We start from the raw sequence: 25,349 nt of genomic DNA on the forward strand, positions 1-25,349 counted from the left end.
CATATATCCAGAAGTCACCTTAGAGTAGTCAACAATTAGTTCACATCATGCAGTCATATCACTATTATACTATGAAAGTAAGAGGAGAATATTTATCAGTTTTAACTTAAAATCTTAGATTGAAATCACACATGAGACTATGTAATAACTTCAAATAATGCGTCATATCAGATTATTCATACAACTTATTTACCCCACGTTATTGACAGCGGGGCCCACAGAGATGGCTTCCATCTCAATGATATCTAGTTATGAGGCTGACTTCATGCAGAAACTTCTTAGGAAGAAAGATAAGAAGTTAGCAATATCCTTTAACTCTACTTTCCGCTATATAGATGACGTTCTTTCACTAAACAATTCAAAATTTGGTGACTATGTGGATCGAATCTATCCCATCGAATTGGAGATAAAGGATACTACAGATACAGTTAAGTCGGCTTCATATCTTGACTTACATCTAGAAATTGACAATGAGGGTCGGTTGAAGACAAAACTTTACGACAAAAGAGATGATTTCAGCTTTCCAATTGTGAACTTTCCATTTCTAAGTAGCAACATTCCAGCAGCACCTGCATACGGGGTATATATCTCCCAATTGATACGATATTCCCGTGCTTGCATTTCCTATCATGATTTTCTTGATAAAGGGTTACTGCTTACAAGGAAGCTATTAAACCAAGAGTTCCAAATGGTGAAGTTGAAATCATCCCTTCGTAAATTTTACGGACGCCATCACGAGTTGGTTGACCGTTATGGAATAACCGTTTCACAAATGATATCGGATATGTTCCTTACGTCGTAACTACAATCCCCTTCCCTTTCATGAATTTGACCTACCGAATTAGACTATTTACCGGATTTGTAATCACATAAGCAACACGACGGGTGCCGCATGTGGAGCAGGATCTGCTTACCCTTTTGGAGCATCTGAGATCACTCCTAGTTTTTGGTGGGGTTCGTGTTGTTTATTCTTTAGTTTTCTATGTTGTGTCATGTGTACTATTGTTTTTCTGTTTGTGTTTTTCATTTTTAGCCATGGCGTTGTCAGTTTGTTTTAGATTTACGAGTTTGACTGTCCCTTTGGTATCTTTCGTCCCTCTTTTGTAAGAGACATTCATTTATATATATATATATATATATATGTGTTGTTTTTTAATATGTATAACGACTGTTATATAAAAAGCAACAATAAACCAAGGGAAAAGCACTTCATTCATTTTTTTACAGCCACGACAAACACAACAGTATACATGTAAGTACTTATAATAATGATACCTTGTTCAAACTCAAAAGAGAGATTACAAGATTGTGTCAGATAAGCTTATGAGACTCTTACTTTGGGGCTATGGATAGGTTTCCAAAAATAGAAACAAATAGACTAACAAAAACGAATCAAGAATATTGGGGCCTGATATATAAACATTCAACAAGTATCATTGGTTCACATCGAACAACAAGCTATAAAGGGCCCCAAAATTATTATTTTAAAACAATTAAACAGAAAAAACAACGGTCTTATTTATATGAAAAACGAAACACTATGACCAACATCAACAAAAAACAATCACTATAAATAGTAGAGATAAACAACCTTCAATTGTACAAATGTAAGGGCATACACCATAAAAGAAGGTACTGCACCAACACAAAACAAGCAACAAACCTTGCAGTAATACTTTTGTTTTGATATCATTACATACAAGTATTATGGTATACCTTTCCACTATAAATATTTTGCAGACTGGTACTTTGCTTCATATTAAAGAATGTCCTATACTTTTCTACTGATTGTATGCAACTTACAAATGAATGTATTTGACTTTACTTATAACAATGATTTTTATAGGAAAACCCTTTTTTGTTACCTTTAGATTTTTATTTGATTGCAGAATGACTCTATATGAATTTGCCGACGTCCTCCTTGATTATGGATTCGTACAAGCAATTAACCTAGATGGTGGAGGATCAACAACATTAATTATCAATGGGACATTAGTTAATCATCCAACAGATAAATGGTGATTTTGAAATTTTAAAATTGAGAGAAAAAAGTTTATCCGGAAAAAAAATCCATACCCCCCCCCAACCCCCCCACGAAAATCAAATGGTTTCTTCTTTTATGGTGCAAGCAGCTCTATACCTCTTAAGCAGAACTAGGAAATATAACGTACATAGCTCTGATTTTCTTTTCCTTATTCGTACATGTTTGCAGTTTAAAACACCAATCATTTATCACTAGCCCATTAGTCAACACTTCGGTGTTGACATGAATATCAATAATGTGTTTTTTATACAAATTTTCTGTTTACAGTACAAAACTTTGAATTTTTCGAAAAGCTTAGGATTTTCTTATCCCAGGAAAAGATTACGTTATCCGTATTTGGCACTTTTAAGAATTTTGAATTATCAATGCTCTTTAACTTTGTACTTGTGTGGCTTTATAAATATTTTGATATGAGCGTCACTGATGAGTCTTATGTAGACGAAACGACCGTCTGGCGTACTAAATTATAATCCTACTATCTTTGATAACTATTTACATACAAAATTCAACATGTTTGTAATACTTCACACAATCAGAGTTAAATGACATCATTATATTGAAAACATTCTTTAAGTATCTACCTAGGTGAGGTTTTGAAATTTTTTTCAGATGTTCGAACTCCTTGGTATTTTTCAATACGATACAGGGTAAAATGTTTTGCCCCATAACACTCAATTTTCAGTTCATATAAGACTTAATAGCTCTAAAAGCAGATTGTTGATTTCTTTTAAGTTGATTTGAGACCTAAATAAAAACAATGCAAATAAAGGTTAAAGTTCGAGTCAGCCTTTTCCCACCATATTTTAAAAATCAAATATCTCAAAAAGGTGCTTCATGATCAATCAAAATCTTAAAGATTATTGTGTTTTGAATTAAACAAGAGTCAATTGAACAAGACGTCCAACGTTAATTCGAATTTATATATATATATAAGATATATTGCGAAGAGACGATTCGTTTTTGACTGGTTTACATTTAAAACAAGTAAGATTATAAAAAAAACTCCAAGGAAAATTTAAAACGGGAACTTCATTATCAAATGCTTAAATCAAAAGCTCAAACACAGCAAATTTTTGGAAACAATTGTTATAAGTTTTTACAGGTGAACCACGAATTTAAATGATAAACGAGTTACAAATTGCCCATTGGCTATTATGCAAAGATTGTCAAAACCCCTAAATAAAATATCCCCGAAAATTTCAACGAAAATGGATACCTACAAAAATAATAAATCTCAATATTTTAAAGGTTAGACAGTAATTGGAAGATGTATCATCAAATTATAAAACGGTGTTTGGTTATAAGTCAAGAGAAATAAGCCATATTAGTTTCCAACAATTTTTTTATATGTACATCTTTTAATTTCTAATCGGGAACAACACTGATCACGTAAAAGGGTATTGTGAACCAGTAGAAGGTAATGCTAAGGTATTAAAAGATACAAAAGAGGGACGAAAGATACCAAAAGGACAGCCGAACTAGTAAATCTAAAACAAACTCAAACTGACAACGCCATGACTAAAAATGAAAAAGACAAACAGAAAAACAATAGTACACATGACACAACATAGAAAACTAAAGAATAAACAACACGAACCTCACCAAAAACTAGGGGTGATCTCAGGTGCTCCGGAAGGGTAAGCAGATCCTGCTCTACATGTGGCACCCGTCGTAGTAAGTTGATAATTGGTTTAAACAGAATAAGTAAACATCGTTCCTTTTCTTTCTAGTGAGAATGATTCCAGATTTACATGTGAAAGAAAAGTTTCTACAATTTTGTGCGTTCACAGCGATCATTCTACAAGATCGGAAGAAAATGATAAATCCGATTGTGATTTTAAAAATGTTTCGAATATATCCGAACACTGTCAAAGTAGAACTATTGATTCAAATAATATCAAAGAAGAGGTACAACGGGACAGCGATAATAAGTGAAAAAAAAGCAAAAAAAATAAAAAATAAAAAATGAATTTGACTAAAAGTTGAGGAAAGACTCATGTAGTGCTGCAGGTTCTATTTGAATAGTGATTCAGTTTGATATCTCTTGTTGTGCAAGCATATTTTCTTTGAGATCGGAATATATTTGTAAAAAATGAATTGACAGCAATAACATTTTTTTCTGACAGATTCTTTATTTTCTTAGAGTGTAAGCAATTTTCCATGTTATCCTATGTCATCTGTTTGTAGTTTTTTTTTTTACCAAATGTACATTTTATATACACATAACAAGACTAATGATGAAAATTTAAAAAGAACAGAAAATCCACTATTTAGACATTTTATATATTGACCAGATTTCTTTCCACTAATAAAAGTGTGAAGTCTTAAGATTATCTCATTATCATACGAAGGTGCAAAGTGAAATCACAGAAATACTGAACTGAGGGAAAAATCAAATCGGAAAGTCCCTAATCACATGTCAAAATCAAATAACAAAACACATAAAAAACGAGTGGATAGCAACCGTCATATTCCTGACTTGGTACAGGCATTTTATAAATGTAGAAAACGGTGGATTAAACCTGGTTTTATAGCGCTATACTTCTCACATTGTTCGTCAGTGTCATCAAATTCCGTTACATTTACAATGATGCGTGAACAGAACAGGCAAAATAAATAAAATAGTCAAAGTATGGATTCAGCAGTCATCATCATGTTACAATTTTAAAAGACATATTTTCGCGTATCTGACGTCAGAAAATTTATACGTCACATATTTTTGTCGTTCAATGTTTAAACAAACAACTATAAAATTTTACAACGGCAATGTTAGCATACAGGGTTTAACAATCAAAAGTATGTAAGAATTAGATTCAGAAATAGACAGAGAGTTAAAATAGTCCAAAAATCTCTAGAACTTATAAGAATCCATAAATAGTTCATTCCACTACGTAACTTAATAATTTTGACGTTTGTGGTGCCACGTATTTTCTAATTTATAATGAAAATATAACATAATGACATATAATAGACCAATAACATACTGACAGGATATTTTAGAATACAGACACAAGTTATAAGAACCAACAAAACACAAAAAGTCGCATATACAAAACACAGCAGCAAAAATGAAAGATAAAACAAACACATTGAAGGGATGTATAAGTACCGAGCCACGTTAAATGGATATCACAGAAAACAATCAAACAGTACAAGTAATATTAATAATAGAACAAAGACGAATGAAAAAATCAGTATAACACGTTGTCAGGATGATAAACAACGTCAGTACGCAGACTCTATACATCAAGACCATCCGATTAACTTTTTTAGAAAGAGGACGAGACGTTCTTTGACATACCCCGGGTTCATCAACTTTCTGCTCAGACACTGATGACGATAAACAAAGTCTGAGTAGAAGCTGCAAGCTTTTGAATATCGAATGAGTTGGGAAATGTATATCCCATATGCAGGTGAAGTTGGTATATTGCTACTAAGGTGGGGGGAAGTTATAATTTCAAAATTAAAATCGTTTCGTTTGTCATAGATTCTGGTACTGATATGACTTTGTAAGTCAAATTCGATATATAAGTCTGAAAATGAGGCAGAGGAAGCCGTATCTGTTGTTTCGTTAATTTCTAGTTCTGGGGATAAATTAATGGAACCCAATCAGAAAAGTTCGGATTGTTTATGGAAACAAGATCATCAATATATCTGAAAGTGAAATTAAATAATCTGGCTTCTTTGATCCTCTTGTTTTGACAAGTGTCTGAAGGAACTCCGATTCATATGAAAATAAGAAAAGGTCGGCAAGGAGAGGCGCACAGTTTGTTCACATAGGGATGCCGACAATTTGTTGGAAAAGTCTACCTCCAAACTCAACAAATATGTTGTCGATAAGAACAAACTCCAGCATACTGATCACTTGTTCTTCTGAGTAGCATGCTTTACCTTTTTGATATAACGTATTTCAGAAAAAGACCGAGATTTGAAATTATCTAAAAGATCTTTAGATTTTTTAAGAATCCACATATGATTAATACCACTACGCGAAAAAACAGTTTCACAGCATTTCTGAAGACCCTCTTTCACTGCGGACAGAATTTTAGTCAAACTAATAGACAATTCTTTCGTGGAAAATGAAGATGAGCCAGCAATATACCGCTGTTTGTACGGAATTTTATGAAGCCTAGGTATCCAATACAAACAAGGTAAGTCCCCCGATTTGGTGTTCAATGTAATGTCTATTTGAGCCATGAAGTACTTATGATTTGCTAAACTCTCATCCTTGTCAAATGATATGTCTTTGTATGTGGGATTACCTGAGTGCTCATTTATACCTAATTCTTTTACAAGACATTCGTAGTAATACGATTTACATACAAAGACAACATTATTTGAAGCCTAGTCCGCAGGAACAACAACGCACTTGTCATGAAGAGATGATAGACATTTTACTGCCTATTTGTCTCTGAAAACGGACTTTGGTAAATCGTTCACAGTTTTTCAACTTATGAATGCGACGTTTTATCAGAGACCTGATAGTTTTGACCCATTCTGAAAAAGAGTCCAGTTCAACTTCTTCTCGTTTTGCCCATGCTCTGGCGTAGTCCTCAATTGAATCCATAATTATTGTGAATTTATGGTTCCAATTGATGTGGTGGGGTTCTCTAAACTTAGGACCATGAGAAATCACCTTTCGGAGATTTTCATGTTGAATTATGTTTAGATTCCCAGTTATGACATGGCAAGGGGCTGTTATTATAAGGCGAGTGGGAAGAGCCACATGTCGGAGGGTTTTTTAGGTATTGTTCTAAGTCAAGGTCCTGCAAAGCTTGTTTGTAGTTATAAATCCCAAGCCCGTATCTTTCTTGAAGTGAACTTCATTTCTGGTTTTGACATGATTTTGAAAGAATGAGTGCTCTTCGTCGTTCAATTCAGCTTTCTTTCGTCAATCTGCCTTCTAGAACCAGTTACGAAAACGAAAATTTCCCAGATTAATAAACAATAGATTTTGTTCAGTAGTGATTAACACAATTATTTTTTCTCGGAAAATCGGTAAAAAGTCAGAAATATCAGGCAGCTATTTTCCTCTTAGTACTTTGATCGATAAAGTGTAACGTTTGATATTGTCAGTTAGTAACTCGAATAATTACAGCGCCCCCTTACGGTCATTGTCATTGTTATATAACGACTGGATTATTCGGGTTAGTCAGTTAGTTTACCTTTTTTAATTTACCTTACTTAAAGTTTGGCAGTTTTGTTACTTAATTCCTTATGGATAATAATGATAAAACTGAATACTTTGTACAAATATACAGATAGTCGTGATGATTCAAATAATAATGTTGGTTCATTAACATTCGTTGGATACCAATTTGAAAAAAAAGAATTTACAATATGATTTTATCCAAAATCAATATCATCTGAATTTCTATGAAATTAGGCATCATTTGAAACAATTATCCCAGATTTTGTGGTTAATAACATTTGTATCGGGTAGGTTCTTTAAGTCACTTAATAGATCATGATTATGGCTCATTTACAATACTCACTGATAATTATTATCTCAACTTAAGTATATTAAGATTAAGCTTAACTTAATATGTCATATACAAATATATTTTTGTGATATATTAGCTACAAGTCAGACATACATTGTATTCATATTCATTGCCGGAAGTGTGTTTACGACCATATTATTTTGAAACAATACGAAATGCTCTCTGTTATGATAGTATGTGTTTGTGCATTAATGTTTAACATGTCGTCACTTGTCGCATTAGCAAAATCTTCAGATCTAAAAAAATCGAAATTTAAAAGATTGGTTTTAAACCTTAGTATTAGCGATATAGTGCTTCTTCTGGAAATTATACTTTTTAGATTGTTTCAAGAATTTGAGAACGGTTCCAGATCATTCAACGTTGCATGTATGGTTGTGATAAAGTTCACAGGAGGAACATACTTGTTTTCACTTTACCAATGCTTTTTGATTTGTGTGGAACGTTTTAAGGATGTACACCTCTGAGGAGCCAAAAATTTCTAGAATTAAACTTTTTTTCTTAACCTGATTTTTAGGTTTATAAGACTGTAACAAAACAATTGGTGAAGAAAAAATCATATGGTGGTGTGCTTCTTTTTTTGCTACGGCCCTTTGAAAATGCCCAATTTTGATGATTTTCTCACTTTTCATCGATTTTTACCTATTTTTGGGCTTTTATCGTTAAAAAAATCACAGTTCCACAATTAAACTTTTTTTCATACTTTCCATAAAGATGAAGTGGACCAATCTGAATAAATTTAACTTACAAAAACTATAGGTAGGTGTTAATATAAGAAAGTTTGATCATATTTTGATGCTTTTTTGTGTAAAATTTACCATACTGCCAATTTTGTATTTTTATGATTTTTCTCATTTTAAAGAACAAAATGCATATTAATTCAACTTTTTTGTTATACATGTAAATGATTGAAAAAATACATATCTAAAAAATCTGAAAAGACCAAAATTAGATGGGATGTATATTATTCTTGTAAAATCATTTTTTGTATCCCTCACCCATTTTCTCAAAATTTTGACTAAAAATACTGACTTGAATGGTCGTAAAATTTGAAAACTGGATTATTCAAAAACCGTTCATGGTAAATACACAATTTGTTCACAGAGTTATGTTTGATTATAATATTTTTAAAATTCATTGATATTTTCCACTTCTATCATATGTTTTGGAAATAATTTAAGAACGAGATTTAAACGAGACTGAACGAGACTGAAAAGTCAGAAGAATACATCCTTAATGCAACTTTTATTACCAACAAGTTTGGTATTCAACATCTAACGTCAAATAGAGGAATTATGTTTGCGTTTATTGCTTTTCATTTAAAATCAGTGATTCATATTATCGGTGAAGTCTCGTTCATAACACGTGAAACATTTCAGTGTAACATTGTCGAGTCAAGTGATATTGTTGGCCTAATACTAACCAGCATACCTGCCGCATTGTTATGTATCGTTATAGTAATTTTTTATGGCATTGTTTTAGTGAGAATTAAGAAAAAACTCTCAAATCATCCCAGCCAGTCGGAATTTGAAAACAATAACATTGCTGTCCAGATGAAGCTAAAATCATTTAAAACCCTCAGTATCGTCATTTTTCTGTGTCTGGTGGCTAACATGCCTCGTGCATTTATGCTCGTGTATTCGTTATGCACGACATCTAGCGAAGCAACTTTGCTTTGGTTAAAGTACTGTAACTTTTTGGTTATGCTTAATCCGCTCTTCGACCCAGTTATATACGTCTTTTGTTTAGCTGATTTCCGCAAACAGATTAAAAGGTTGATTTGTTGGAAAAAGAATTCGGTTCGACCACATAATCGGGAAAGGATGCATACATAAACTGGATTTGATGACGCTTAATCGAAATGAACGCTAAACATTTATTTGTTACTATACCAATTTTGCCTGTAACGGTTGTGTGACATTCATTTATCAAACATTGTCAAATATTGGAAATATGTAAGGAGTTTTAATTTGTGAAATACGAAAAATATTCTGTGGTTCGAGACACTATGTGACGAAACAGTTAATAAGTTAATTGGTTTTTTTTAAATGTTCCTAGTAATACATACATGTTCATATATTAAAGTAGTGTAACAGTTTTTTTTACTTTTTGTTTTAATCTGTATCTCCTGGTATAGCATACTTGTTCACATATATAGAATTTGTATAAGATACATATAACTGTATTCTCTTATTTAACGATATTTTGCAACCTCCTCCTTTTGGTTTCCTTACCTATTGTGAAGTTGTACTTATTAGACAAAGTTAGACTACTGGGTTTGAGAATTTGGAAGTGTGCCATCATATATGGGTGCAATGACAAAACTGCGAGTTAAGGATGACTTAGGTCAGGTTTAGGATTTTTGTCAGATGTTCGTTCTACGATATAGGCCGGGTAAGATATTTTGCCCCGCATTACTCACTTTTATTTTTATATAAGTCGTCAATAACTCATACAAAGGTCATTACCTAAATTTGAGCCGATTTAATTTAAAAACAAAAGGCAAATCTAAAATTAGCCATAAACAAAAAAAAGTAACAATAAAATAAAAGAAACTAAACAGAATGACAATGATACAACCGTTTGCAACCAGCCTAGTCAGTTAAATAAGATATAATCCAGGTAAACCAATAAAGGGTTATTAGAAACTTATTCTAAAAAAATACCAATTCAACATACTACAATTAAATCTTGGGTTTATTTGTATCGATACTGAATTTGGTTTTAGTAAATTAAATCAGACTAAATATCATTTTTGTATTTAAACATGTATGCACATTGCATATTCGATAATGTCATTCCACGTGGTCAAGTTTGCCCATGGCTATTAATGACGTCTTAACACTAAATCCCTTTAGTTTTGGATGTATACTTTTGATATTTAAGTCTTAGATGCATGTTTTTTTTAATTGTTATATATTGACTTAAATCTAGTTGTCAATAACTGCGAGTACTCTGGTTGCTTTTTGTTGTGCGAAAGTATATTTATGCTGCAACGTCCACTTTGTATTTTTATTAGATGCATTTCTGCTTTGTATAGATCAGAGAAGTAAATTTATTTTCAACTGATTTTGTATTATTCGTTCTTATTTTGAGCTGTCTATTACTACTTTTACTAAATTGTCTAATTAGTCTGTCTTTAGTTCATTTGACGTGGCTCGGTACTTTATTATCCCGTTATTGTAATTTTTTTTGCTGTGGTTAATTATCGTGTTTCAGTTTTGCTAATAGGCTTTGTCTATATGACTTTTTGTTCTTTTGTTGATGGTATTGATGTTTGTTTTATAGTGATGAAGATTGTAACGCAATGTTTACTGCTACACTCTTGTTTTTGACACTTTTACCTATAATATTTCTGTTTGTTTTGAATCACTCATTTCTGTCAAACGAATAACAAATTTTCAATCGGCTTGTTTGCAAAACAACGAAATTGAATATTCATGATTATGTAAATTTTCCTTAATCAGCGAAAATTATTATCCCTGAAAATAAATTATCAACAACTACCTAAGTTAACTCATTATAGATACAAGGACTAAATTTAGTATATACGCCAGACGCGCGTTTCGTCTGCTAAAGACTCATCAGTGACGATCGAATCCAAAAAAGTTTAAAATGCCAAATAAAGTACGGAGTTGAAGAGCATTCGGAACCAAAATTCCTAAAAGTTTTCTCAAATACAACTAAGTTAATCTATGCCTGAGGTAGAAAAGACTTAGTATTTCAAACAATTCAAAAATTTGAGAACAGTAAATTTATAAATATAACCATATCAATGACAATTCATTTCAGCACAAAAAGTGTTGACTACTCACCAATAGATATATAGAAATTAAAAGAAATTAAAATCATCGTTTTTACCTTAATAGAATGCTTTTTTTTTTAGAATGAGAAAAATCAAATTTTCTATTTTTAAATAACACGTTTTTTGTTTAATAAATGTTTAGATTCAAGATGTGGAATTTGCATTAAATAATATAAGTATAAGGATCTCGAAACAAGTAGATCAATAACATATAATAAAATTAACGGTACCAATTTTCTTGCACCAGATGCGCATTTCGACAATTCATGTCTCTTCAGTGATGCTTGTGGCCAAAATATTTGAAATTCAAAGCTTATATAAAAGATGAAGAGTTATAATCCAAAAGGTCCAAAAAGTATAGCCAAATCCGTGAAAGGAATCAGAGCTTTGCATGAGGGAGATACATTCCTTAATTTATAATAAATTCTTATATTTTGTAACAGCAAATTTTAATAACACAAAAAATCCGTATGTTCATGCCAGTTCATATAAAAATGAACTAAATATGTCATGTGAACACAAACATGACTTGCAAATAGAAAAGGGTCAGCCTATTTAAACGAATGATAATGGGTCAAAATTTAATTTCCTAAAGAACTCTTTGTAACAAGTAGAATATATTGACGTCACTAGTATCTATATTGATAGTATGTGCACAATTCTGATTTTTGTATGAAAGTAATTCAATATGATTACTTCATTTATTTTATTTTCTAATGACGTTATTATAAAATTGAGAATGGAAATGGGGAATGTGTCAAAGAGACAACAACCCGACCAAGTAAAAAACAACAGCAGAAGGTCACCAACAGGTCTCCAATGTAGCGATAAATTCCCGCACCCGGAGGCGTCCTTCAGCTGGCCCCTAAACAAATATATACTAGTTCAGTGACAATGAACATATACATACATGTATTTCTTGTGGTATTTATAATCATAATAACACGATAACGTGAGCTTATCAAGCTCAATATCAAACACAATGATATTTAATGATTTCCATAAGAATAGTAGAAACGACAATGATTTATATAACTACAGTGAAAACGAAAATGATTTCCATAACTACAGTGGAATCGACAATGATTTCCATAACTACAGTGGAAACGACAATGATTTCCATAACTACAGTGGAAACGACAATAATTTCCATAACTACAGTGGAAACGACAATGATTTCCATAATTACACTGGAAACGACAATAATTTCCATAACTACAGCGGAAATGACAATGATTTCTATAACTTCAGTGGAAACGACAATGATTTCCATAATGACACTGGAAACGACAATTATTTCCATAACTACAGTGGAAATGACAATGATTTCTATAACTTCAGTGGAAACGACAATGATTTCCATAATTACACTGGAAACGACAATAATTTCCATAACTACAGTGGAAATGGCAATGATTTCTATAACTTCAGTGGAAACGACAATGATTTACATAATTACAGTGGAAACGACAATAATTTCCATAACTACAGTGGAAACGACAATGATTTCTATAACTTCAGTGGAAACGACAATGATTTCCATAATTACACTGGAAACGACAATAATTTCCATAACTACAGTGGAAACGACAATAATTTCCATAACTACACTGGAAACGACAATAATTTCTATAACTTCAGTGGAAACGACAATGATTTCCATAATTACACTGGAAACGACAATAATTTCCATAACTACAGTGGAAACGACAATGATTTCCATAACTACAGTGGAAATGACAATGATTTCTATAACTTCAGTGGAAACGACAATGATTTCCATAATTACACTGGAAACGACAATAATTTCCATAATTACACTGGAAACGACAATGATTTCCATAATTACACTGGAAACGACAATAATTTCCATAACTACAGTGGAAACGACAATGATTTCCATAACTACAGTGGAAACGGCAATGATTTTTATTATAACAGTGGAAACGACAATAATTTCAATAACTACAGTGGAAATGACAATGATTTCTATAACTTCAGTGGAAATGACAATGATTTCCATAATTACACTGGAAACGACAATGATTTCCATAATTACACTGGAAACGACAATGATTTCCATAATTACACTGGAAACGACAATAATTTCAATAACTACAGTGGAAACGACAATGGTTTTTATTATAACAGTGGAAACGACAATAATTTCCATAACTACAGTGGAAACGACAATGATTTCCATAACTACAGTGGAAACGACAATGATTTCCATAACTACAGTGGAAACGACAATGATTTCCATAACTTCATTTGAAACGACAATAATTTCCATAACTACAGTGGAAACGACAATGATTTCCATAACTACAGTGGAAACGACAATGATTTCCATAACTACAGTGGAAATGACAATGATTTCTATAACTTCAGTGGAAACGACAATGGTTTTTATTATAACAGTGGAAACGACAATAATTTCCATAACTACAGTGGAAACGACAATGATTTCCATAATTACACTGGAAACGACAATAATTTCCATAACTACAGTGGAAATGGCAATGATTTCTATAACTTCAGTAAACAGGACAATGATTTACATAATTACAGTGGAAACGACAATAATTTCCATAACTACAGTGGAAACGACAATGATTTCTATAACTTCAGTGGAAACGACAATGATTTCCATAATTACACTGGAAACGACAATAATTTCCATAACTACAGTGGAAACGACAATAATTTCCATAACTACACTGGAAACGACAATAATTTCTATAACTTCAGTGGAGACGACAATGATTTCCATAATTACACTGGAAACGACAATAATTTCCTTAACTACAGTGGAAACGACAATGATTTCCATAACTACAGTGGAAATGACAATGATTTCTATAACTTCAGTGGAAACGACAATGATTTCCATAATTACACTGGAAACGACAATAATTTCCATAATTACACTGGAAACGACAATGATTTCCATAATTACACTGGAAACGACAATAATTTCAATAACTACAGTGGAAACGACAATGATTTCCATAACTACAGTGGAAACGACAATGATTTTTATTATAACAGTGGAAACGACAATAATTTCAATAACTACAGTGGAAATGACAATGATTTCTATAACTTCAGTGGAAATGACAATGATTTCCATAATTACACTGGAAACGACAATGATTTCCATAATTACACTGGAAACGACAATGATTTCCATAATTACACTGGAAACGACAATAATTTCAATAACTACAGTGGAAACGACAATGGTTTTTATTATAACAGTGGAAACGACAATAATGTCCATAACTACAGTGGAAACGACAATGATTTCCATAACTACAGTGGAAACGACAATGATTTCCATAACTACAGTGGAAACGACAATGATTTCCATAACTTCATTTGAAACGACAATAATTTCCATAACTACAGTGGAAACGACAATGATTTCAATAACTACAGTGGAAACGACAATGATTTCCATAACTACAGTGGAAATGACAATGATTTCTATAACTTCAGTGGAAACGACAATGGTTTTTATTATAACAGTGGAAACGACAATAATTTCCATAACTACAGTGGAAACGACAATGATTTCCATAATTACACTGGAAACGACAATAATTTCCATAACTTCAGTGGAAACGACAATAATTTCTATAACTTCAGTGGAAACGACAAAGATTTTTATTATAACAGTGGAAACAACAACGATTTTAATTTCAACATGTTCAACGACAACGTAAAACAATTCAAACAAGAGAGCTAATTTGTGCAATCACAAAATTTGTGGGCCGGAGATATAGAAATCATTGTCGTTTCCACTTTAGTTATGGAAATCATTGTCGTTTCCATTTTAGTTATAGTAATCATTTGATTGTCGTTTCAACTGTAGTTATAGAAATGATTGTTATGGGGAAAAAATGTGAAAAAAACTACAACCAAAGAACAAACAACAATTACAATTTTTTTTTTATTAAAGTCACCTTCTAAAATAATAGTTTTGTCAATCGTCTGATCTGTTTCTTGAGTGAAAAAAATCACTTTCAAATTGATTTTGACCCTTCCCACACCCCTTTCACAGCCATTTTCTCATGATTTGGGTTATACACTTTACTTAAGCACTAATTTAATTGGTTGATAATGCTCGTTGTAAGCCTGTTTTTGGCTTTATCTATTAACCTTTTCAGAAGATTTATATCTTCATCCGTCAAAATTGATTTCTGGTGTTGCTCTTATTATACATAACATCATTTTTAGCTACAATTTAAAAGAATTCTTTTAAGTAAAGCTTCTAACGAATATATCGTGCTGCAATACATAAAAAACCTTAACCTCGGCATTGAGCAACACGATGGGTGCCACATGTGGAACGGGATCTGCTTACCCTTCTGGAGCACCTGATATCACCCCCAGTTTTTGGTGGGGTTCGAGTTGCTTATTCTTTAGTTTTATATGTTGTGTCATGTGTACTATTGTTTGTCTGTTTGATTTTTTTTTGGGCCATGGCGTTGTCAGTTTATTTTTGATTTATGAGATTGACTGTCCTTCTGGTATCTTTCGCCCCCTCTTTGAAACCTCGCCCTGTGTATAAAGTGCAAATCTAGAACTTGCTTCATGAACTAGAGTTTCCATAAAGTTTTCATAAAATTAGGGTTTTCGTCCTGAACATGCATGAAATATTTGCAACTGTTCGTTAGGCAACCAATAGTCAATCAATAAATAAATTTCGGTTTCGGCATTTATTTACAAATTGTTGTATTTTAAGTCTGATATGATTTCTTTGATATGAATATAATGCAACAACTCCATAATCAACGACGATTATTATGGGAAGCAGAATAAAGGAAGACGTAATCGCATATTATCTGTTAAACAAATCAATTGTGTGTCCGACTCGCACGTTGTTTGTCTGACGTATATACTAAATTTAGTCCTGGTATCTATGATAAGTTTATTTACAACCACTGGGTCGATACAACTGCTGGTGGAGATTTATTTCCCCGAGGGTATCACAAGCCCAGTAGTCAGCACTTTTTTGCTGACATAAACTGTCATTGATATGGTTATATTTATAAATTTAATGTTTACAAAATATTGAGTTTTTTTTAAATACTACGGCTTTTCTACCTCAGGCATAGATTACATTAGCTTTATTTGGCCAAACTTTTAGGAATTTTGTTCCTCAATACTCTGCAACCTCGTACTTTATTTGGCCTTTTTTACTTTTTTGGATTCGAGCGTCACTGATGAGTCTTTTGCAGACGAAACGCGCGTCTGGCGTATATACTAAATTTAGTCCTGGTATCTATGATGAGTTTATTTACAGCCACGGGTTCGATGCCACTGCTGGTGGAGATTTATTTCCCCGAGGGTATCAAAATCCAAGTAGTCAGCACTTTTTGTGCTGACATGAATTGTCATTGAAAAGGTTATATTTATAAATGTGCTGTTTACAAAATATTATTTTTTTTGAAATACTACGACTTGTCTACCTCAGGCATAGATAACTTTAGCTGTATTTGGCAAAACTGTTAGGAATTTTAGTCCTGAATGCTCTTCAACTTCGTACTTTATTTGGCCTTTTTAACTTTTTTGGATTCAAGCGTCACTGATGAGTCTTTTGTAGACGAAACGCGCGTCTGGCGTATATACTAAATTTAGTCCTGGTATCTATAAGTTTATTTTCGTAGTAATCATTTTATGTGATAAAAAGAAAATTTGAAAGAGTTGATTTTGCAAAAGTAAATCGACAGACAAAATTATGTTTCGGTAACATTTAAAAAAAAATCGCAAGGGACATCAAAACATTTATAACCGAAACAAGACCGACGTGACTTTGTCCTATTTATCATATATTTGAAATAAAATCGACTGTGGTGCACTCGACATGGTTCGACATGAACCTTTCTTCACATGTTTAATGTTTTTGTTTTTTTTAATTCACCCAGTAAGAAATAAAACCGCAAAAGAAACAAATACTAGTATCTAAAAGGAGATGGCTACATTTTGAAATGTAATATATAAAAATGATTGCCATCATTATAATTAGCTGCAATTACTATACCCGCTTTGAAATCCACACTGAAATCGAATATATCTGAATACACATTTGATTTTAATCCAAAGTATGAACCAATACAATCACTAATAACGATATCAGTTTCTTCTTTTTTTGGATTTAGAATATACTTTCATCGTCTTTGTCCATTTTCAAGCACAAAACGAATGTGAAGGTATTCAAGGAAAATATTTATAGTAGTACTTGCGCACGCACAAATCATGAAACGCATACGCTGTGTCTTAATCGTCAATAGCAATACAATTTGGTTACCTTCAGTGTGCCGTTTTTGTCTATTGTATAAGTTGAGCTACTGTTTAACGGGGCCAACATGTATAGATTTTTATGTTAAAAGTTCATTCACACTGGATGAAAATAAATAGTAACAAAAGTTTGCATTAGCTTGTATTTTTTCACCTTTTTGACGTGTTATACAATGTTTTAGATAAGAAATGAGCCTCTAACAGTTCATTCTGTAAAATATAGAACAGGTCCAATATTTTACAGGTTGGACTGTTATCGGCTAATATCCTTTACATTAACAAACGGTAACCACTGAATTACTTGCTCCTAACTTGGGAGAGGCACACACATACATAATGTAGCGGGGTTAAACATGATAGCGGGATTCAAACCATTACCCTAGCCGGAAAGCACTTCTTAGCTGCAGTTACGTTGTGTGATTGCAATGGTTAATATGATATATTAAAGAATTACGTTTGGTAAAAAACCTGGTTCGTTATTTACTAGTATGTAGTATATATTACTATTGGTGATGTATGCCTATATATTAGTAATTAAAAATCTACACATTATATCTTTTGTTTGTGTGTATTCCTCAAATACCTACTACAATATTACCTTAAATCATTTAGCAAAGTTTCAAAATTCATAGGATTTGTGATTCATAAGATAATAGAAGAATTAATAAGCTGATCATATACTCAATTTCTTTTAGATATCAATGTATTTTGTCTTATAACAAACCATTTTGGAACTATCAAACCTTTAACAAAAGTGTATTGTTTTCAGCAGTTTCTACAAAAAGTTTATAAAAGTATGAAATTTGAAACTAAAGTCGACATTATTATGATGACTGATTTCTTGATTAGCAATATATTTATTCCGTTTGGATTACGTGTTTCCAGCAAACAATCGGTTTTCCCAATGGGAACCGACGTTGTCCTCTTTTTGCCTACTAATTACTTTACTCAATTTAGACAGAATTCAATCGGACGCTTCTGATGACGATGTAAAGACACTATGAGTTGAACAATTTTAATTAAAGAAAGTAAATGCCATCTTTAATGACCCTTTAGTGTATTCTTCCTATATTCCTTTTTAGTAAGTCTGTTTAAAGGTTTGATTAGCTGTTGAGCTGAATGACGACATTTTTATGCTTGTATACTTTAAAATATGGTAGCTAATTAATTGTCAAATTTGAAACCGTATTTAACCGATTGTCACATTATCAGAAAAGAAGCATGGATATTGAGCACGTGAATTACAATAACCTACAATACATTAATAGTTTATTTCAATGACAGATTCTCTTTGCATCGTCTAATTGTTTGCTAGAAGCACACAATTAAAAAGGAAATTCCTTCACAATTTGGACACCCATAAATGTTCTTGAGAAAAATAATTGGTACAAAAGGGTTATAATAAAAACCAGTTATAAAAATAATATGCATATTTTTTTCAACTTGAAGTTTCATACGTGAAATGTATAATGAGAGAAACAATTATAATGTCAATATATGAACTGTGTAATTGACGGCTCAACTTTTAATGTTATGTATAAGCATGATATTTGAATTGGTAATTTTAAAGAGGAGGCATGCTGTCAAAAATAGTATTATAACTGATATAAATGATCTATATTTTTGTTTTCTTTCCATGCTACATGTTTGTAGTGTTTAATGTCTATCGTTTTGTAACTAATATGCCTGTCTGTTTGTTTGTTTTTATTTTAGTAACAATCCTATTGTTTGAATTTTAGACTAATAAAATTCTTATTCATATGACTTTAAGATCATCAGATGTGTTTATCGAACAGTGAGGATATAATTGACTTATTTCCCTTTTTCCCTCCGGTATCTTTTACCTCTTATGTAAAATATGAATGCTTCTTTTAGTAACTTCATTGGAGTGTAAAATTAGTGGTATTACATTCTAAAAAAAGTTTGCACGACCAACACTTTAAACCCCAGCGTCACTGATGAGTCTTATGTAGACGAAACGCACGTCTGGCGTACTAAATTATAAACCTGGTATCTTTGATAACTATTAAAAAAACATTCATAACTTTATGAAATGTTTTTGATTGAAGTCTTATTTTATTTACTTATGATTTTTTATGTGGAAGCACTAGTCATCGCATATGTGTGAATGACCAGCGACAATTATAACCCAATCAATTTGATAACTTTAGTTTGTATGCCAATAAATATGATCGGGAAATCGTTTAAGTTTTTTGTTGCACTTTAGTGTTTCAGTTGCTTCGTTGTTTTCCTCTTATAGTTGATGTGTTTAATCAGTTTTAGTTTGTAACACGGATTTGTTTTTTCTCAATCGATTTATTACTTTCGAACAGCGGTATACTACGGTTGCCTTTTTTCCAGCCTTTTCACACCTATTTAAAGCTCAAAATAGACATCTCATTGGCACTCACATCACATCTTCCTATATCTATCTCATTAAAACAAAAGAATGATTCGCTGCCGATAGCCAGTAACAATCATGACAAGCTTATCTGGGCGTATTTGTAATTCCATACGTTATTGGATATTATCATCGACTTATTCTTATTTTAAGATTATATATTATTTATCTAGTATGTCTTCAAATAAAATTATTTTTCATTACTATTTATATTCTTTCCACGCAACAGGAATATAGATAAAGCGAGAAATGGTCAAAGTTATACATGTTATAATAGTCTGCGTTCTAGCGTTATTGTTTAACATTTTTTCGCTTGTTGTATTAGTAAAATCAACAAAATTAAAGAGTTCGAGATTTAAAAGATTGGTTTTATACTTAAGTGTAAGCGACATTGTGTTTCTTCTTGAAGCTATATTTACCTCAATCGTGACAGAATTAGACTACAATTCCAGCGATTTCAATGTGGTATGTATGTTTGTGATGAAATTGACAGGAGGAACATATATGTTTGCTCTTTATCAATGCTTTCTGCTTTGTATGGAACGTCTAAATGCAACTTTCATTACCAAGAAAATTCACATCCAGAAACTAACTTCAAACAGAGGGGTTGTGTCAGGATTTGTGGCTTTCCATTTAATTTCAGTACTGCAGTTTGTTATAGAGGTTTCGACTATAACAAACACCATACCACAGTGTAATAGTGACCAATCAACTGATATTGTTAGCTTAACACTTGCCAGTGGACTAATTTCATTTATGTGTATCGGTATTGTCATTGTTTATGCAATTATTTTAGCTAGAATTCTGAAGAAGAATCAATTCCAGTCAGAAGTGTCTAACAGTAATATCACCAAAAAGAAGCACAAAATTTTGTTAACATTAACAGTCGTCATTTCGGTGTCTCTGTTAGCAAATATGCCTCGTTCTTTAATGGTCTTTGCTTTGTTAATTGACGGATTTAACCAAACTAACATGTTCTGGCTTAGAGTATCTAATATGATGGTTATGCTAAACCCGCTCCTCGACCCTGTGATATACATCTTTTGTCTTAAAGATTTCCGGAAACAAATAAGAAAAATGATCTGCAGGAACAAAAATTCTGTTCAACCACTCAATGCGATCTCGATACAGATATAAATTGACTCCATGTACACGATATGTGAATGATACAGATATAACTATTTCGCTATCCCGATGTGTGAACGATATACATTTAATTGACTTCGATTACCCGATGTGTGTACGATACAGATATACTTGACTTCGATTACACGATGTGTGAATGATACAGATATAATTGTTCCGATAACCCGATGTGTGAACGATACAGATATAATTGACTTCGATTACATGATGTGTGAACGATATAGATATAATTGACTTGAATTGCACTGTGTGTGCACGATATAGGTATAATTGACCTCGATTACACTGTGTGTGCACAATATAGATATAACTGACTTTAAGGTGGCTCGGCCCTTTAACAATGCGCATATTTTAACGCATGTTTCTTACGACGAGTGCCTTGGAAACGGTCGCTTTCAGGGGTCTTCTCAAAAATAGCTTTGACGACCTTGGAACGCGGGCGTGTATGAAAGCACCCTTGACGATGTAAACAAGTAATGCAAAACGTTCTTCAAAACAGGAAATACGAACGGTCAGAAATTCAGAGTGCTTTCCTCATTTTTCGTATTAAAGTTTAAAAGGAGAGAAATATACATGATTTCAGCACATTAACATTGACGATTTCGCGGGTGTGTTCTAGTTAACATTAAAAAAAAAGAATATATAAATACTGACAAAGTCACATGTATGACGTCGACGGTGCCGCTCCGTTCCAAAAACGCATTCTCATCTTACACGGTCGCGCCTTGGGTCCGTTCGTACCAGATTTTGAATTCACGTAAATACCGATTGAATATTAAATGATGTCTTGGAGATTATTTTTTGAAAATGTTTTGTCAATGACGCAATGATTAACTGTAAACAAATGATAGAGATGTACACAACTTCATGTCATCGTGCAGCTTTCAAAAACAGGTAAAACCCATATAGTATGCATCGGGGCGGGTACTTTTTCAAGCTATCCGTTTGGCGTTTTATAAGTTTGTTTCTGTCATAAATCTCTTTTATATCTTTATTGCCTGTTATTTTTAGGAGTTTATTCCCGATTATGCGATATATTTTTACACTGCAAAATTTTAATAATTATAGTTAAATATTTTTATTTTCCACAAAACAAATTTGAACATGCCAATTTCAGTCTAACAGATTTAATACTTGAAAGGCATACCTAACATTTTCATTTAAAGATTTGTTTACCTTATCAATGAATGAGCACGAAAATCATCTGATAAACTTCCTCGTATCACAATTCCATGATTTCCTGAACACAAGACTAAGTCCTATAATCTAAGACCTCGGGGCCAATGTTATCTATTTTATGATTTTTTTTCTATTACTTATTTTGCTTGATTTGCAATTTGTTGTAATATCTATCAATATGTCAATCGAGTTCAAATTTAAAAAAAAAAACATCATTAAGTGAATCAGAGCAAGTGTTATAATTATAATAGACTAATGGATTCAGCAACTTATTTCACAAAAATGACTATTTGTTTTCCTGCAGAAATAAAAGGACACTTCAATAATTGGCTATTTTCCGCCTTTTCATGAAGATGAAAATTGATCAATCGGGCGGATCTAGCCATTTTAAAAGGGGGTTCCCAATCCAGGACAAAAAGGGGTTGTTATATTTTCCCATTCAAAAGCATTGATCGTCCAAAAAAAGTCCAACCCCCGGAACCCTCCCCTGGAACTAATACTGTCAAAAGTAACCGGGACTGGCTGAGTATTCCGACCTATGATATAATTCCTCAATACTGCATGATTTGCGGGGAACTGCAAAATTTTTGGTTACTATGTCGGCATTTTTCTAGGAACACCCGCATCGTGTCGGGCAGTCACAAACACTACTAAAGACTTTATATATAAAAAAAATTCTATACTACTACTAGGTTCAGGAAAACTTTGGATGGTAATTTTAAAACTCCGCCCAGTACACAGGAACGCTATATTAGCCGGTCAAATTTTAACTTCTATCTTAATTTTTGACATGCTTTTTTAAAAGGTAAGCTAATAAGGAAAGTTCTTGATGATGAAAATAATTATAGTGGAGTGATGGCATTGCCGCAAAAAATGTGAATGGCCATTTTGTTTGTAAGCACGGATTTAATGGTTTTTGATCTTACTGTGGCAAAGAAATGTATAACTAATCTATGCGTTATGATAAAAGAAGATGATGTTTTTATTTATAATATTGAATTTTAAATTTGAACTTTGGTGGATAGTTGTTTCATTGGCAATCATACTACATCTGCTTATTTTCAAATCGTATGGTAAACATAGAAAGGTGACTAATCTGACAGATGATCCCTTGATTATACAGGGTGCTCAAACAGCTGGATGTATACATACGGAGCCTCGTAAGGTCAAAAGGGGGAATAAAGCCTATACATGCACCAAGCATAATTGTCCATTCATTTTCTTATGGCAGTCCAAATATCTAGCTCCTCTTACTTTGCATAACTTTCATAATTGATACTTTTCTATATGTTCTCATCCGTATTATGTTTGAGATATTTGCCAGTGACGCATTCAGTATGAACAAATTAAATATTCATTATGATCAATAAATACATAAAACTAATTTCTGTGACTTTTAGTTGTTTGACTATGTTGTATATGGTTTTATTGGTAATTGACGGGGACACAATTGTTATCTTCTAAGAAATTGGTATCCGGTTTAGAGTTGCCTCATAAACAATGATACCCATCTTCCTATATTTATACCCAACGCAACGAAGTTGCAAAGGGTATAATGTTTTTGACCCGTCTGTCCGTCCGTCAGTCAGTCTTGTTTCTTGTCATCACAACTCCTCTCAAACCGCCCATTATTTTTCTAGGAGTTACGCCCCTTTGAACTTATTTGCTGCAATATGGTACTGTAACAGTTTCTAATTGCAACTCCTCTCAAACCACACAACAGAATTTCATGAAACCTTTTTAGATAATAAGGACATACTGTGTAGATGTGCATATCGACAGGAAATTACAATTCATTTATTTTTTCTAGGAGTTATGGGCCTTTGAACTTATTTGCTGTAATATAGTTTTGTAACAGTGTTTAATCGCAACTCCTCTTAAACCGCAAAACAGAATTTCTGACACCTTTTTAGATAACAAGGGCATACTATATAGATGTTCGTATCGATAGGAAACTATGATTAATTTTTTTTTTCTTATACCATTTGTTTTCTTATTTTAATTCACTAGTGACAATGTGGGGACTGACAGCCAAAGCAGGGGCTGGCTTCAGTTATTCACAATATTATCAACCAATGAGCCTGCACCCTATGTCAGACTTTATAAAAATCATCCCATCAACCAAATATTTTGAAACACATTTAGAAATCAAGAAATGGACAAATCTATAAATATGAGGTTAGGTTCAGATAAACCCTGCAAGACAGACATTTTTGTTTTTCGTTCATTATTTTGTACATAAATCACTCATTAGTTTTCTCATTTGAAATATTTTAAATTGTTCATTTGTCATTTCAAGAAAAAACAACAATGCAGAATAGGTTTTACTCATTGTTGAAGTCTGTATGGTGACCTACATGTATAGTTAATTCTGTGTTGTTTGGTCTCTTGTGTCTCATTTACAATCATATCACATCCTCTTATTTGATATTTTGATTTGTAATAATACATTTAATATACCAAATGATTGATTGATTGTTGGTTGCTTAACTTCCACCATATATACATGAAGGTGACCTATTGATTACACAATATAGCATTTTGAAAGAGGACTTACTGTTGGTCAATGAACCATATAAATAATTATGTGGTCAATGATAATTGACAGAATTGTAAACTATTGCACACAAATAGTTTATCTACTACGTGTACCTTTTAGTATTTATTACATGAGTATATGTCGACCATGTTGACGACTGACAGTCAATGATATACCATATTACGTCCTGAAAAAGGGTGTACAAAAAGGCTCTGACAACTAAATCAAATTTTTGAAACGATTATTGATATTGTCAATTTCAATGTTCTAGTATACAAGTAAGTACTGTTGCCATTTATACATCATGTACATGCACAATCATTACTGATCAGCTCTATAATTTAATTATTTTTATTCTCCTTTACTGTTTTTTTTATAAGACTCAATATATATATATATATATGACTGAATAAATAGTCAACGATCAA

At 32.3% G+C, this 25,349-nt stretch overlaps 3 protein-coding genes across 3 annotated transcripts in view; all 3 read left to right on the forward strand.

Annotated features, from left to right (window-relative positions):
- Positions 1-4,262, forward strand: part of LOC134689777 (N-acetylglucosamine-1-phosphodiester alpha-N-acetylglucosaminidase-like) — a 13,148-nt gene extending 8,886 nt beyond the window's left edge. Inside the window, exons 6-7 of the mRNA XM_063549746.1 lie at positions 1,890-2,018; positions 3,775-4,262. Of these exons, the coding sequence (XP_063405816.1) occupies positions 1,890-2,018; positions 3,775-3,979 (334 nt within the window). The 3' untranslated portion in view covers positions 3,980-4,262. The remainder of the gene's footprint in view (positions 1-1,889; positions 2,019-3,774) is intronic.
- An 8,070-nt stretch (positions 4,263-12,332) lies between these two features.
- On the forward strand, positions 12,333-13,625 carry LOC134689778 (probable serine/threonine-protein kinase clkA). Its single transcript, XM_063549747.1, has one exon. The coding sequence runs from the start codon at positions 12,333-12,335 to the stop codon at positions 13,623-13,625; it is 1,293 nt and encodes a 430-aa protein (XP_063405817.1).
- Positions 13,626-13,716: 91 nt separating this feature from the next.
- Positions 13,717-14,735, forward strand: LOC134689779 (probable serine/threonine-protein kinase clkA). The gene is made up of 2 exons (XM_063549749.1): positions 13,717-13,755; positions 13,899-14,735. Exons 1-2 carry the CDS (start codon positions 13,717-13,719, stop codon positions 14,733-14,735), a joined length of 876 nt encoding a protein of 291 aa, XP_063405819.1.
- Positions 14,736-25,349: the final 10,614 nt, after the last annotated feature.

Source organism: Mytilus trossulus, chromosome 11, assembly GCF_036588685.1.
Source record: "Mytilus trossulus isolate FHL-02 chromosome 11, PNRI_Mtr1.1.1.hap1, whole genome shotgun sequence".
NCBI lineage: Eukaryota > Metazoa > Mollusca > Bivalvia > Mytilida > Mytilidae > Mytilus > Mytilus trossulus.